General features: G+C 35.4%; 3 protein-coding genes across 5 annotated transcripts in view; 2 read left to right on the top strand and 1 right to left on the bottom strand.

The window, feature by feature from the left end:
* The first annotated feature begins 827 nt into the window (after positions 1-827).
* On the top strand, positions 828-2273 carry LOC128881153 (exosome complex component RRP40). Its single transcript, XM_054131930.1, has 2 exons — positions 828-1369; positions 1454-2273. Exons 1-2 carry the CDS (start codon positions 1074-1076, stop codon positions 1992-1994), a joined length of 837 nt encoding a protein of 278 aa, XP_053987905.1. The 5' UTR covers positions 828-1073; the 3' UTR covers positions 1995-2273.
* A 533-nt stretch (positions 2274-2806) lies between these two features.
* Positions 2807-9841, bottom strand: LOC128881151 (contactin-2). Of its 2 annotated transcripts, none has more exons than XM_054131923.1 (6): positions 9699-9841; positions 8826-9116; positions 8568-8758; positions 8366-8495; positions 8113-8253; positions 2807-7031 (listed from the first exon to the last, which is right to left on the bottom strand). In XM_054131923.1, exons 1-6 carry the CDS (start codon positions 9739-9741, stop codon positions 6868-6870), a joined length of 960 nt encoding a protein of 319 aa, XP_053987898.1. In that variant the 5' UTR covers positions 9742-9841; the 3' UTR covers positions 2807-6867. The 2 variants fall into 2 exon arrangements, with proteins under 2 accessions (XP_053987898.1, XP_053987899.1); XM_054131924.1 differs by having other exon boundaries at positions 6864-7026.
* A 509-nt stretch (positions 9842-10350) lies between these two features.
* Positions 10351-14968, top strand: part of LOC128881126 (protein retinal degeneration B) — a 35329-nt gene continuing 30711 nt past the window's right edge. For both annotated transcript variants that reach the window (XM_054131867.1, XM_054131875.1), the window contains exon 1: positions 10351-10492. The gene's annotated coding sequence lies outside the window, so the exon portion shown is untranslated. The remainder of the gene's footprint in view (positions 10493-14968) is intronic.

Genomic DNA, 14968 nt, shown 5'->3' with positions numbered 1-14968 from the left:
AAACAAATACAGTAATAGTTCGTGTCTGACTGCTTTTTTAACTGTACACGTTATTTCTTAAATCTAGTCGTATAATAAACTATGAATGTAACGAATCCTCCTAATTATTTTCCAAAATTGATTACACGGAACCTAGAGTTGCTAGTTACATCAGTGATCGATTCCCGCGGCAACAATAGGTGCATCTAGAAAGGCCACCTTGTGTTGCGTTTCATAGACCAAAAACTAGTATCGCCATCTCGCGGTCAAATAAATGAACTAATTTTGAATCTTTAAAGAAAAAATTTCGATTAATTACTTTTTATTTTTCATAAACAAATAGAGCATACGATTCCTTCCTTTATAGCGTTACAATATATTATTAAATATGTTAAATTTATCATTTTTACGAGTATTTATTTAATGCTATAGTAATTATCAACCCTTCAGATAGTGGCGCCATCGGTGGCAAAACGCCCAAGTTTGTAGTGAAAATAGTTCCCACTGTTACTACTAGATGGCACCACTAGTTAAAATACCGATAATTATTACTGCTTGTACATATGTAAAAGCAGATAAATGTTTAAATAACGCATTAAAAAAATATAATGCACTGTGTTATAAAGCAATGAATCTTGTTAATTATGCATTTATAGAAAATAAAGAATAATTGATAAAGGTGTCTGTGGCGCCATCTAGTAGCAGCAGTGGGAACTATTTTCACTACAAACTTGGGCGTTTTGCCACCGATGGCGCCACTAAAGGGTCGATAATTATTACTGCAATAAATAAATATTCATATAAATAGATTACATTAAATTTGGCACTGTTATCTTATATTTAATCGCCAACTGGGTTTAATTAAAATTTGAGAAATGAGCATATGCGATTGAGACTGCATCAATTAATGAAAATTGTACAGCGCAATCGTGTTTAGTTTTCAAATAGACGCGCGAGAAGCTAGCTGACATTCAATTACATTCAATTTATCACGACGAAACGCACGTGGTGGTATAATGTAACCAAAGAAAGCTATGTTTGCAATATGTACATGTATAATAATTCAATTATGAAATGATAAATGTTTTTGACTGATGCTGTGGATACCCATTGTGAAACGTATCGATGAATGCTATGTATTTGTAAACAATAATAAATTTATTCAACTCGAGAAAGAAATTATTTATCCTTTGAAAAAAATGGAAGTCAACTTGGGAGATATAATAATGCCTGGAGATACTGTGAAGGATATCGCAGAGATTAAGAAAAAAGAAACAATCATTCTGGGACCCGGACTTCGTCGCGAAACTGATACAGTTTTTGCGTTTAAAGCAGGTGTACTGAAGAAAAGAGATCCAGCTGTATACTATGTTGATAGTTATCAGAAGCGGTACCTAAATTTCATCTAAAAATGTACTTTTTACCAATACCTTTATCCAGCAGCATTTAAATAATAAATATTTATAATTTGTAGATACGTACCAAGTCGTGGAGAAAATGTAGTTGGTATAGTGATGCAGAAAGGTAGCGATATTTTTAAAGTAGATATAGGGGCTAGTGAGCCAGCATCTCTTTCGTATCTTGCATTTGAAGGGGCTACTAAAAAGAACCGTCCTGATATACAAGTTGGTGACCTTGTGTTTGCAAAGCTTTTAGTTGCAAGCAAAGACATGGAACCGGAACTTGTGTGCGTAGATTCGCATGGTAAAGAAAAGAATTTAGGTGCTTTGAGTTCCGATGGTATGCTCTTTACCTGTTCTCTGAGCCTCATTAGAAAAATATTGAATCCTACTTCTCCATTGTTTAAAAAATTGGCACACAGTCAGGCATTTGAGGTAGCAGCTGGAATGAATGGTAGAGTATGGGTGAAAGCAAGGACTATCCATGAAACTATAGCAGTGGCAAATGCTATTTTAAGTGCAGAGTATGCAGCACCTGGTGAAATAGAAAAGTTATGTTCAGACATTGAAAAATTGTTACTTTTGACACAATCAGGGAACATGGATGAATTGTAATTAAGAGAAACAGCCATCTGTTACGAATGATTATTTATTATACCAATATTTTAATGAGTTTTATAAATAAATCTGTATGATTTCTTATATGAAATATGATGATTATAGCGACAACCATTTTGACAACCATTGTGATAAAAATGTAGAATTAGAACTACATGTAGTACATACAGTATTGTTAAGTATGCTGGTCATGTTCACTGCTATGATAATCAATAAAAATACAAATGTTGTTACAATTAATCAACTTCTATTAAAATAAATACATTCGAATTTTCATACTACTTGTATTTCTCATTCTGATTGAAATTTAACCATAAACATTATGAGTAAATAATGACGAAAAATTAGAATAAACGTGTAAAAGTATCGTTATGAAATTAATATTATAATGCACTTTTTCCTAAAGATTTTGTAAAAGACTGAAGACTATCGCTATCTAGGTATATATAAACTGATTTGCGCTGCATTTTCTGATATGTTACTAGTGTTTTTTGAACTGTAATGCAAAAGCTATACTCTAATGATAGTATCAGTTACTCAAGCACAACCTTGACTTTCTTTATATTTTGCCCCACGAAAATATTTAAACAACTTTTAGATCAAGCATATTACAATTTCATATTTCGTTCCTTCTTAATACAGGATTTGTACGTGATGGAATGTGCATTGTTTACAGTTTATAAAAAAAAAAAAAACTACGAATATGTCGGTATTAGAGAAACAGTTTTCTAAGTGCTATGCCATGTATGACTATGGAATTACACTGATTTAGCGTGAACAATTCTATGTGTACGTGGTATATCATTAAATTTTAAATAACAATAATGCGACACAGTATATTTGGCATAAATAAAGTAAATTAATATAATCAATTAGGTGCATGTTTAACAATTTATACAAAATATAGAAGCAAAACAATAATACGTAATAATATATACAAATTTCATTTCTTATCTATCTTTGTGTTTTTGTTTGTTTGTTTATGAAACAACCAATAAATTTACTTAATTAAAGGAATCACCGAAAACGCTTTGGGTGAAATAGATAATACGCAATATCGTAACCTAACGCGGAACTAATACGAAGATTAATACTTATTTCGTATAACATTATTTCTGGAATTATCATTATAAATCTCTTTTTACCATCACTTAATGTAAGGATATAAAATTAATGTTATTCTTCTAATAGACAATGACATGACAGACGTGTAGTTTTTACAAAAAGTAAAGAATTTAGAAACATGTTAGTATTTACAATTGCTTCTGTTTGTAAATACGTGATATATAAAAATCTTATCTGTGAAACTGAGAAGAGCTGAAGCTTTTTGTAAAAACCACATTGAGTTTTATTTCCTTCTCTGGTATGTCATAGGCAGGCAATATGTATGTTAGGGACGATTCTTGGTGCTACCGGCAACCATTATACTATTCTATGGTATCGTGCTTTACTTAGTATATATTTCACATGAGTGTGCTATATGAAGTAAATATATTAATGCAATGCCTTTAACTACAGATGTATAATGGTAAATGCTATGCACACGTTGTGTTTAATAGCTTTTGTATTTAAAAGATGTATAAACATAGATGAGAAACAAAGTCAAGTAATAGGAAGCATTAGATTAAAAAAAAAAAATCGCATACGATAATTTGACAGATTATAAATTTTCTGTGTGATTTATGTAACTTGTGATATAAACATAAAATATCTGCCATTATCACTGTAGATATAGATTTTAGTTTATATAATCTTCGTCTACCTCATAAAAATATATCTATGTTACACTGTTATAGCATCAGAACAACTTTTTGGTATAGAAAGATGAAAAACGGTCTATTGCAAAATTAAATTTAGTGATGTGTTTTTCTTTTTTTTAGTTTCAATATTAGTATTGCAGTCAATTTGGAATATCCAATTAAGAAAAGAGGTACATCGTGTGATATTAAAAAATACTATCTATTATATTAAAAAACAAATCGTGATCGTCATCTTACTATTAACTCTTGCCATTAATGATATTACTTTACTGATTGTATTCCTAACATGATAAAAGTCATTTTATGAATATCCTATATTGCATAGGTAGATATGCAGATCTGCTACTGTATGCAATGGCAGAATTCTAAACACAGAAGGCTAAGCTTTATTGTTACTTCTTGTAGCAGCTGATAGTTATAAGAATAATTTTTCATTATATATACCGAGTTACGTTTATACTTTTTTTTTCTTCATCAGGCGTCACCATGTTAATGCCACTAAATGCAAAACCTATGCCTTCACCAGATAGCTTTGATAGAGACAGTTAAACATTTAATTTATAGTACACCTATTGTTATACATGTCAGCAGAAACAGGTGATTATATTCTTAGTTGAGTATGCATGAAATGCGAGGAATCGTGTCGCGAAGTATTATAACCTATTGTTACTGAACTTGTTAAACCAATAATAATCTCTTTAGAAATTAAAGATTGCAATTGTCATATGTGTAGTATTAATCTTTGAAAATATATCACTGATTAAAATGTAAGAATTCTTTTAAACGAAAAATGTAGAACACGACTCTTTTAAAAGAAAAGGGGAACATGATATTCTACATGAAATATTCTTAATGAGAAAATCTACTAGATCACTCTTCAAGCTCGATATTATAACACAAAGGTACCTATATGAATATGTAGATAAATATTATCATTGCGTTCCAGCATAATTATTATTTATATAAAAAATTGTCTTTGCTTATAGCTAAAATATTATGATGCCTCGGCTATATAAATATTTATATCATTATCATTATTATTATTATCATATTATTAATTTTCATTAGCGTGTAAATATATATATACCATTCACAACACAGAGTGCATAGTACGAAGCCGAACTGCATCTGTTCACCCCTATAAGATTATGCAGAAGGGAGGAACAGATCATAAAGCTTCAATGTAACAACGCACAACCAATTTTTATACAACCTGCGTGCACCAAATTGCTTTTTGTCAGTTTCTCATATTGACAAAAGCAAAACTTTAACTTACATAATTGTATTAAGTAGAATCATTAAGGTATTATGTTTCTGACATGAGCTTTACTAATAACAGGTGAAAGACTAATACAGACGAGACTCAATTTCCACAACCATTTCCATATCCATCACTTAGAGTGCTTTAACAGAAACTACTCTAAAAAAATAATAATAATACGTATTCTGATTTTTCTCTTAAGAAAAAAAGCATTCAAAATATTCAGTCAACGATAAAATAAATTTTTTTCTTACTAAGTTTCAATACTAAGCACTCGTTACTATAACTTTTATGATAATGAATTTTATGCAATGACAAACTCTGATATGGTACTATTTGTAAATTGTGGAAAATAATTGTATATTTGTTTGTACAGGAAGAACTCTTATCAAAATCATCAACCTTATTCATTGACTACGTTAATTTTTTTATGTAATTTGTGTAGGATGATAACATGTTTTATTACGTATGAATACTTGGAAAAAGACTTGTTTCAATGATTGATTATCAAACATGATTCTATCAAAGATGATATCCAAAATATTTTAACTTATCCTATCTTTGCTCTATGTTTACTGCTAACCTCAATGGAGTGATTCTAAACGAACTGCATAGTGTCCAGGAGTAGTTATTACTTGCTGAATATCATGAAGACTAATGAATTTTTAATTTTCCTAACGTCATGTACTGAAACTTATCATTTATGCAATTGTGCTATTTCGTATTTCGTAAGATTTCGTCGTGATGAAATTTGATTTTACAGCTTATTATTCAATAGCAATATTGCATTTGTTATTAAAGTGGTGCAAAAGCTTGTTGAAGCATTAAACATTATTTGAATGATCACATGCAAAGTTAAAAGTATATAGGGAATATAATATCGCTATAAATAACGTTAACATAGTAGAATTATCTTTACAATTAGAGTACTATGGTCTTTACATTGTACACTCTCTGATTCGCAGGATTTTACCAGAAAGAACATGCGGTGCATCAAGTTTAGTAACATTAAATTCTTTGGAAAAAAATTATCAAAATATCCTCTAAAAACAAGCGCATTCTTATAATAATAAATAAAAAAACAATAACCTTTGTAAAGACACAAAAAAGGAACTTTTTTACCAACGACTTCTGCACACCTTAAAACGGCAGTAAGCAAGCCTTTATCGTACCTCACGTCTAAAGAAATCTGTTTAACCGGATGATCTGTATTGCTGACAAAAATCTTACTCTCTGCGTGATATTGTCCATTTAAATTTCGTTCGTGTTTGGTGGTAATGATTAAAAATAACTGCGTACAAAACACGATACATTCATGCAGAATGTAAGATGGAAGTTCTGCCACTAATATTAATGTCATGAGTTTAGTTTCCCAAAAAATGTCGGTTTTCGTTCTTAGAATTACAGTCTTACTAAGAATATTTTTTTTCGGCTTACAGGAGTTCTTTACTTTAAGCTCGATTACTGAGCAATGGCATATTAAATTATAGCGATAGAACATCCTGGTAAACTTCCTCAAAAATATGCTACTCCATTTCACAAAACCTACCAGAGTCTTACATATGCTTTGAACACTTTACATTGTATTGTAAGTGAAAAATTTGCTTGCTTAGGACACTCAGAGCGAATGATGTCAGTTTCTCAATTTCTTGATTATAAATGTAAACAAGTTTCAGTTATCGCGATGTCCGTTGTTGCTTATATCGTTTATCTGACTCTAAGTGCTTGCCAACGCTTTACGGATTCGAGGCCTTTTGTAATCCCAGTTACTTACGTTTAAGGTGACACATATATTGTGCTCAAGCCACTTGTTAATAAAAAAAGCCACAAAAACCTAAGTATTTAGTCGCTAAAGTCGCCTAGGTTGCACAACGCTGTTATTGTTCAAACGTGTGGTGGTTTGGTTGTTGAAATTTTCATCTTGCGGAATGTGTTCTGTTCTTTCGTCGAAAAATCCTGGATTCAGAATGATGTTGGGAACAAGTTCAATCACTTCCTGTTCCTCCAGCTGCGCTGCAATTCGGGAACGGAGATTAATTTTCATTGGTCTAGGCCACGAGTTATATTAGCTTCTACCCTCTCCCTTTTACAAGTGTTTTGCTGGGTTATGTGCATATCTTACATATATACGAATTAATAATATATGTATTAGTAATTAAATTTCCCGAGTTAAAAATAAAATTAATTTTGTACAATAAACGTGATCGATATAGATCAAGTAAGAAAGTTACGAATAAACGCGTTGTCTACCCAGCAAATGTATGTGCCACCTTTGACTTAAATTTTTACAGTCAAAGATTCACTAACAGCACATACTGTTATCTAGGCCATAATGCTCTATCACTATGACAATACTCTCTATTCATTGCACTAATCATTCTGCATAACAAATTTTATACAAACCACCAAAGCTTAGTATTAATTAGAAACATAACGTATCTTACAAAATTAGTAAAATAGAGTAATGAAGTTCCTTGTAAGTAGACAGATAGTAAGTTTGGTGGTTGATGAAGTCCATTCATTAGTTTCAGGTTTCATTCCTATAAGGAGTGTAAAAGGTGCTACTGACAGGCAGACTGTATAGAAAAAGTAAAAATATGTTATAGATTATTTTAGTGCCTTATGTTGTAAAGTGTTTAGTGCAGAAGTTAAGAAAGTGTTATTGTTAAACTGTTATTGTAAGACAATTCATTAAATGCTAGTAAATATTTAAAGTTAAGTACTAGAAAATTTGTTAAACGCTAAAAAATTTGCAGAGCGCTTGCAGTAGGGAAATATCAGTGGAAGATAATTGGCACTGTATTAGAATAGCACTAAATTGATTAAAGGGAGAATGGCTGATGTAAAGAAAGCTAGAGATCAGGGCCATAGATAAGTTAAGTGGTTAGTGATGCTATCGTTTCTGCTGCAGATCTTCTCCATTAGATAAGTACATCGTGAATTTACATTCACCGTTTCAGTTAAATGATATAGTATTATTCTATGTCGATTTAATTGCGTGGACGAAAGTGACTTTTATCAGCAGAAATAAATAGCATGAAAGAGAAAGAGTAGAAGCAAAAGCTCTTAGATAAAGTTACCAGGAAATGCTTACAGGGTACTTTGCACTCACGATAGAGGAGGTAACAAGTACCTATACCAAGAATCATAAGTGTACCCATAACTATGCCTACCGCTGCCACCCAGACGCGAGTGTCAAAATTTTCTACACCTGCTAAGAGATGTCTGGCAAGTTCTGAAATAATTATCAATTATAAATAATAAGCTACGGTATAATTTTATACAAATATTAAATTATTTACATCCAGCGTCATATTCCATACTGTAACTATGCTCAAATTGTGTACCTAGTTCTTCGATACTGTGATGCGTGTGACCCTCGACCTCAACAACTTCTCCTCTTCCCAGCTGATTCGTTGCCCACACTCGGAAAGAGTACGTCGTGTTTGGCACCAAGTGATACACATCAATTTGCCTCTATAAACCCATAAGTTTAAGTAGTAATTGTCAATAACACAGGATTTACAGGCTCAGAAAAAAATGATTTACAGAATTTGGAGGAATGTGCGTTGGAACAATAGGCTTCCAGTCTTCTGGTTCTTCACCCACATTCGGTTTAAGACGATATTCGGCAGTGAAATCTATGATAGGATAACCACCTGTGCCAGCTACTTCCCAAAGAATGTTTGCCAATATTGTAGATGGTTTTACCCATACATTGTGTAAGGCAGGAGGAGGAGCTGAAAATGCATCGCGATTATATTAACATGTAAATTATATTAATAGTACAGTTAAAAGTCTACTTACTTCTAACTTGTACGTTAATTCTAGTCTTGACAGCATCATGATCATCATCCAAGGTGCATGTGTAATTCCCAGCATCATCTGTGCTAACATTGATAAGTTCCAAAGCTCCATTAGGCTCAACCTTTAGTCGTTCAATTTGTCCATCTTCGCGTCCCTCCCTTATCCACATCACTCCAACAGATTGTCCTGACTGTGGTAGTGCATCTTCCTCTGCACAAGCTAAAGTCAAGTTCTGACCAATATCTATAGCGACAGAACGTACTGGCACCAAAGTCACTACTTCCTGCCATGCTGAGGATCATAAAATATTATTTAATTAATATATTTAAATATATTTGAATATTTTTTTAGGCTTACTAGATACTACAATTAAATAATAATAACAGTATCAATAACTCTACCCGCCAATTGATTACATTAATTAAAAAAATAGAAAAGAGAAACATCAAAATATTAGACTCATCCGAACAGCGGATACGCTCATCGCCGCTCGTTGCTTCCGATTCGTGTTTATATATCGTACAATTTTACAAAAGCAGATGTTTACGTCTCTTCACAAATAATTATATTATACGTACAGTTCGCGGGTACAGTTATAAAATCGTATAATAAATCAGAAATTGTCGCGACGTCCCGCTGATCAATGGACTTGGCGAAGCGCAAAGATAAAGATCGTTCGAAAGTCGGAACGGACGCGTGGAAAAACAAGATACTCTGTTAAATTTGCATAACTCGACCCTGAATCGTAACGATCGCGCACTTAGCCCGATTTGCACGATGCACGTATACAAGCGCACAAAGAGACCGAACCATACAGTGTCACATTGATCGGCAGGTGCACTTACGCTCGACCGAATCTCTCGTCGTTCTTACCTGCCAGAAAGAGTATCAGCGTGATAATTCTATGCCGAACCATTCTGCCATATTAAACCGTCACGCCGGGATGCACGCGGAAACGTGTTAAGGACTTCTTTTCGGTCGCATCTTTCGATCGATGTATCTATTTTTCCACCCTTATTTTTTTTTTTTTTTTTTGAACGACGTTTCAGTACGCGGGAGCTGTCAAACTCATCACGCTTCGCGGAACACCGCCCGTCCGGCGCTCTTTGGATTTTATTGAGTTGCCGTTGCCGCGCTCTACCGGCGACGCCTGGAACCTTATCCGAAAACAGGGCTGCAACCGTAGAAGAAATGAAAGTAACAGCTGTTATCGCGTTATGCGTATCAAGAGAAACGTTTCGATACGAAAATTCGTTCCGTCGATCCGTGACAGCGCGGTTCGAAATCTCGACGATTCTCGATCGATAATCGGTGACGTTCGATCCGTTCGACGTATTTGAAATCGTTGATTATCACGAGCAATCGGAAATGTTTAGAAATTACTAGTTACCTCGTTAAATTGGAACACTGCACACGCGGGAACAAGTGCATCGATACTCGTATCGTAGAACTGGTTGAATCTGCTTTACTGATTGAGGAAGAGCTGCTCCATATTTTTTCTCTATCTCTGTCGGGATTAACCAGATAAAAACGATGGACACCTCGCAATGGGATAATCGCGGTAGTTGCGTATGATTGCTTGCGTTTGTGTGCGTGTATACGTGAACGCTGTTATACAAGTGAAATCGAGGAAACAAGAGGACTGGTTGAATCCTGTCGTTGAATCGGTATGTATGTGCATGAATTCAGCACGCGACACAGCCGTAACCATGATCGATCTGGTTTTTCAAAGAATTTAACAATCAAACCTATCGCCAACTACGTACTTCCGGTTATACGAAAACGGGAATTGTTGGCTAGATACGAATTATCTGTTTCTATGCATCCGAGGATCCTGATTGTATGCAACAATCAGAAATAGACGGTGCTTTGTTAGCCCACGGAACAATTGTGCGTTATTGTTGGACGTTACCGACGAAATTTTGTTATACAGGGTGTCCCAAAAATGTTGTAACACATTGAAAGGAGTGGTTCGGGAGGTGATTTAAAGCAACTTTTCCCTTAGCGAAAATGTTGTCCGAGGCTTCGTTAAGGAGATATTAATGGAAAACACTAACCAATCAGAGCGCGAGAATGCCGGTGGAGCGTAAGCTACGCGCTAGGCGGCTGCGCTCATACGCTACCGTGGCCGCTCCACCGGCATTCTCGCGCTCTGATTGGTTAGTGTTTTCCATTAATATCTCCTTAACAAAGCCTCGGACAACATTTTCGCTAAGGAAAAAGTTGTTTCAAATCACCTCCCGAACCACTCCTTTCAATATGTTACAACATTTTTGGGACACCCTGTACAGCAGGGTGCAACAAATCATTCATGAATTGGAGACATAGCTTTGTTCCTAAACAGTTTATCGAGGTTAGAAAATGTTTGATTTTTCTGTTCGAGTATCATTTGATTAGTTCGCTTGTTCCCTGCGTCTTTAAAGGTACGTAATTAGAATGAATCGTCGCCATAATGTTTACGTTCGTAAGCGTCTTGAGACCAGTTCAAACAACACCGTACCTTTTCGAAATAATTATCGCTATTCATTGTTCTTATCATCTGTCTATCTGTAGATTTATTCTTATCGTACTATTGTTACTATCGAGCGACAGCAATTCGTACGAGATAGAATTATCCTTGATAACGCTATCGAGTATGAGAACATTTCTAGAATGTTTTTCTTTAACAGGAAGAAGATCTGGACGCTTGATCTGAGATATCATTTTCAAGGTTGACGGGATAGACAATCTAATTTCTACTTAGAAGACATGAAAATAAATATCTATCGAAAACTGTCACGACGAATTCGCGTTATGCGTCACGCAAACGAACGGAAATTGAATTGTTTATTATCGTTACATCGGATCATCGTTTAGAGGGGTTAGAAAACCCCGCTGCGCCGTTGACGTTCGCCAGACGTTCTCCATCTTTGTCTATGTGACGTAACTGGTGACGTCAACCAATCGGAGGATCGATCGAATTCAAATGTGCCTAACCACGGATCTTTGACATCGTTACTTTAGAAATATCAGGCGTAGTCGACACCTAATCAATTTCTACGCCTACCAATTGCCAAGTACACTTGTAATCTGTTAGAAGAATATCGATAAGCAACTTTTTTTAGGTTGAGGATAGAAGGTTGATACACTAACGACGAGTAAATATTTCTATTAGATCGAGTCAGAAGTAACTTCGGTTCTTTTATCAGACATTTATTTTGCTCTCTTTAAATAACAATATTATATTAATTTATTATGTATTCGCCACTATTATCTATAACCTTCTCCCATCTTACTGGGAGTTTATCAATTCCATCCTTGTTAAATGTGGTTGGTTTGGACTGGAAGAAGTTTTCTGGTGAAAAGAAAAACCAGTTTAACGTAACGTGTATCACACAAAACAGTTGACAAAAACTAACAGAAGCCTCGTCCATATAGTGAAAACAAAAACTTGTTGTCATGGTAACTCATAGTGGGTATATACGAACAATGAGATTCTATTTAGCTGCATCGGAAGTTACTTATGACTCGACCTAATACTTAACTAGAATTATACATGTACGTGCTAATGTAATGGTAGAGAATTAATTTCTGCGCTTAATACTATTTTCAATAACGTATCATTTGACGGCTATTTAATTTGCAAATTACGACCAAGTGCGTCCAGACACACGTCCTTTTTGCCTTTGTTTTGCCACGACCCTGTCTATCACTATTTTTGCTAACCATGAGAATGTCATTATCGCGCGATAATTTGATCGGTTTTTATCGTTAGCGGTGCTCTCGTTAAACCTGCCGGGGTACGTCGTACAAGAATAGCCTATGCAATGGACCTCAATGTCAGCGTAATGCACTTCGCTGATAACGAACTGTAAATGGTGGCAATGCAAAGTAGTTGCACAGTATAGATCGCGTAATCAGGGCAATATAAATCCTCTTATAGAACGGGTACCCGCGAAGTCGATATCGGAAAGTTCGATGAACCCTTATGGCTTTTAGTCCCCGAAAAACCCCAGTCTTCTAAAAATAATTCATCGATATTCTCTTCCTTTTTTCCATCTCGTTCAGGATGGCGCGGTTAATTAACCCTAGAGTGACTTCTATCGAGTTCAACTTCTGGGGTTACGACCCCCTCTACGATTTCAATTTCATCGGGACTGCGGCACGCGAATCCGTAACATTTGTTTGTTAAAAATATTGTTCCGTTAGCTTACTATTAGGTAGACTGGAAAGTAATATCGTTTCTTTCGTATTAAATTCAAACAAGTATTTAATATATTTCTATTTTTAATTAATCGTCCTCGTTATCAACAGCCTTTTGCTATCTAGTGCGCCAATTTTGAATGCCAGATCGGTAAAAATCAATGAGCTGATGAGCGATAAACAAGTATTTAAAATTCCAAAAACGACATTACTTTCCAGTCCACCCAATATATAACAAAAATATTACTGCATTTACTTGGAAGTATTAGTTTACCGAAATTTCTAATGCTTCGTCCTTTTATTCATTTTTTTATCATTATTCTAACGTCTCGGATTGGAACTTTACGTTATCGCGCTACTTTCTGCCGCATCGCAAACCGAAACGCTCCAATTTCCAAGAGTCGAAATGCTCCTAAGCGAGATACGCTTCCTCTATCCGCTCGCGAGTTACGGATGTAAGGGCCGATAAACAGGGTTCGCTCGTGGATGACATTTCGATACCTGGAAACCTGGCATCAACGTGTGCAGATGCAATTTGCGGCGGCGGTAGAGCTGGCCGCGTTAATTAAGTCCTCCGAGAATCGGTCTTGCGCGTGCTACGTATGTCGGGATTATACTGTTGTTTCGTGGTTAAACGCCGGGAACGTTTTTACATTTGCTCGTTGGACTGTTTCGTATTATTTCTTTATGATAAAGTAGCCCGCGTTTGGAATTCGTTCGAATTCAGAGACTGTTGGAGAAAAATGAGGATCAGAAGTCCTGTTAAGGAACGACAGTCGACTATGAATATAAAACCGGTTGCACGGGTGATTGACGAATAGGACGTATTGTTTGTCTGTCAGTTTTTGATGTATTAAGGCATTCGCGACAGATGACCCCTTTTTTTTTTTAAAATAGAAAATATTGCATGGAACTCTTTTGAGAATTGAGTCGAGTTGAGAATTTTCGTAACGACATGGAACGAGAAAACCCATTTATTCGTTTCAAGAATGACACTGTACACCAACGTGGGAAACTCTTTAGAAAATTATTTCTCCCTCGCAATGCTATTCTTCGCCGTGCACCGGCAGACGTGGAAAAAATATTTTATTTATAGTTGCCGAGTTCGTTTCAGCACCTGCCCGCAGCGTAGGTCGATAAAAGTTACAGGGTTTCTCGTAAAATAAATATTTATGAAGATTGTATCGTCGCGCGTTTCCACCGTCGTCACGTTCTTAATTCGATGTTTAGATATGGATGTAGCACGCGTTATCCTAAAGGTCGCATACTATGTCTCTTATTTTTCCTTCGTTCTACATCTTTCTCCACCCTCGGATTACTCTTATCGTATATTGTTCTAGCGATATTTTGAGCGTCGGTAACGGATCGTACCGAAACAAGATTCTTCTTGTTCGTTCTGGATACCAATTTCAAAGAACTGCATCGCCTACGTCTTTCTCCACCGTTCCATCTTTCTCGGATTACTGTTATCGTATATCGTTCTAGCGATATTTTGAGCGTCGGTAACGGATCGTACCGAAGCAAGATTCTTCTTGTTCGTTCTGGATACCAATTTCAAAGAACTGCATCACCTACGTCTTTCTCCACCGTTCCATCTTTCTCGGATTACTGTTATCGTATATCGTTCTAGCGATATTTTGAGCGTCGGTAACGGATCGTACCGAAACAAGATTCTTCTTGTTCGTTCTGGGTACCAATTTCAAAGAACTGCATCACCTACGTCTTTCTCCACCGTTCCATCTTTCTCGGATTACTGTTATCGTATATCGTTCTAGAGATATTTTGAGCGTCGGTAACGGATCGTACCGAAACAAGATTCTTCTTGTTCGTTCTGGATACCAATTTGAAAGAACTGCATCGACTGCGTTCCTTCCATCGAGAAACCTAAGACCCACCCCGAAGGTGGTGTCGAACCACTCGAGAGGTTCGCGGAGGACGTTCGAAGTCTACCAAACAAACCA

Source organism: Hylaeus volcanicus, chromosome 8 (assembly GCF_026283585.1).
Source record: "Hylaeus volcanicus isolate JK05 chromosome 8, UHH_iyHylVolc1.0_haploid, whole genome shotgun sequence".
NCBI classification, from domain to species: Eukaryota; Metazoa; Arthropoda; class Insecta; order Hymenoptera; family Colletidae; genus Hylaeus; species Hylaeus volcanicus.
This window is presented reverse-complemented; position numbering and strand designations above follow the sequence as displayed.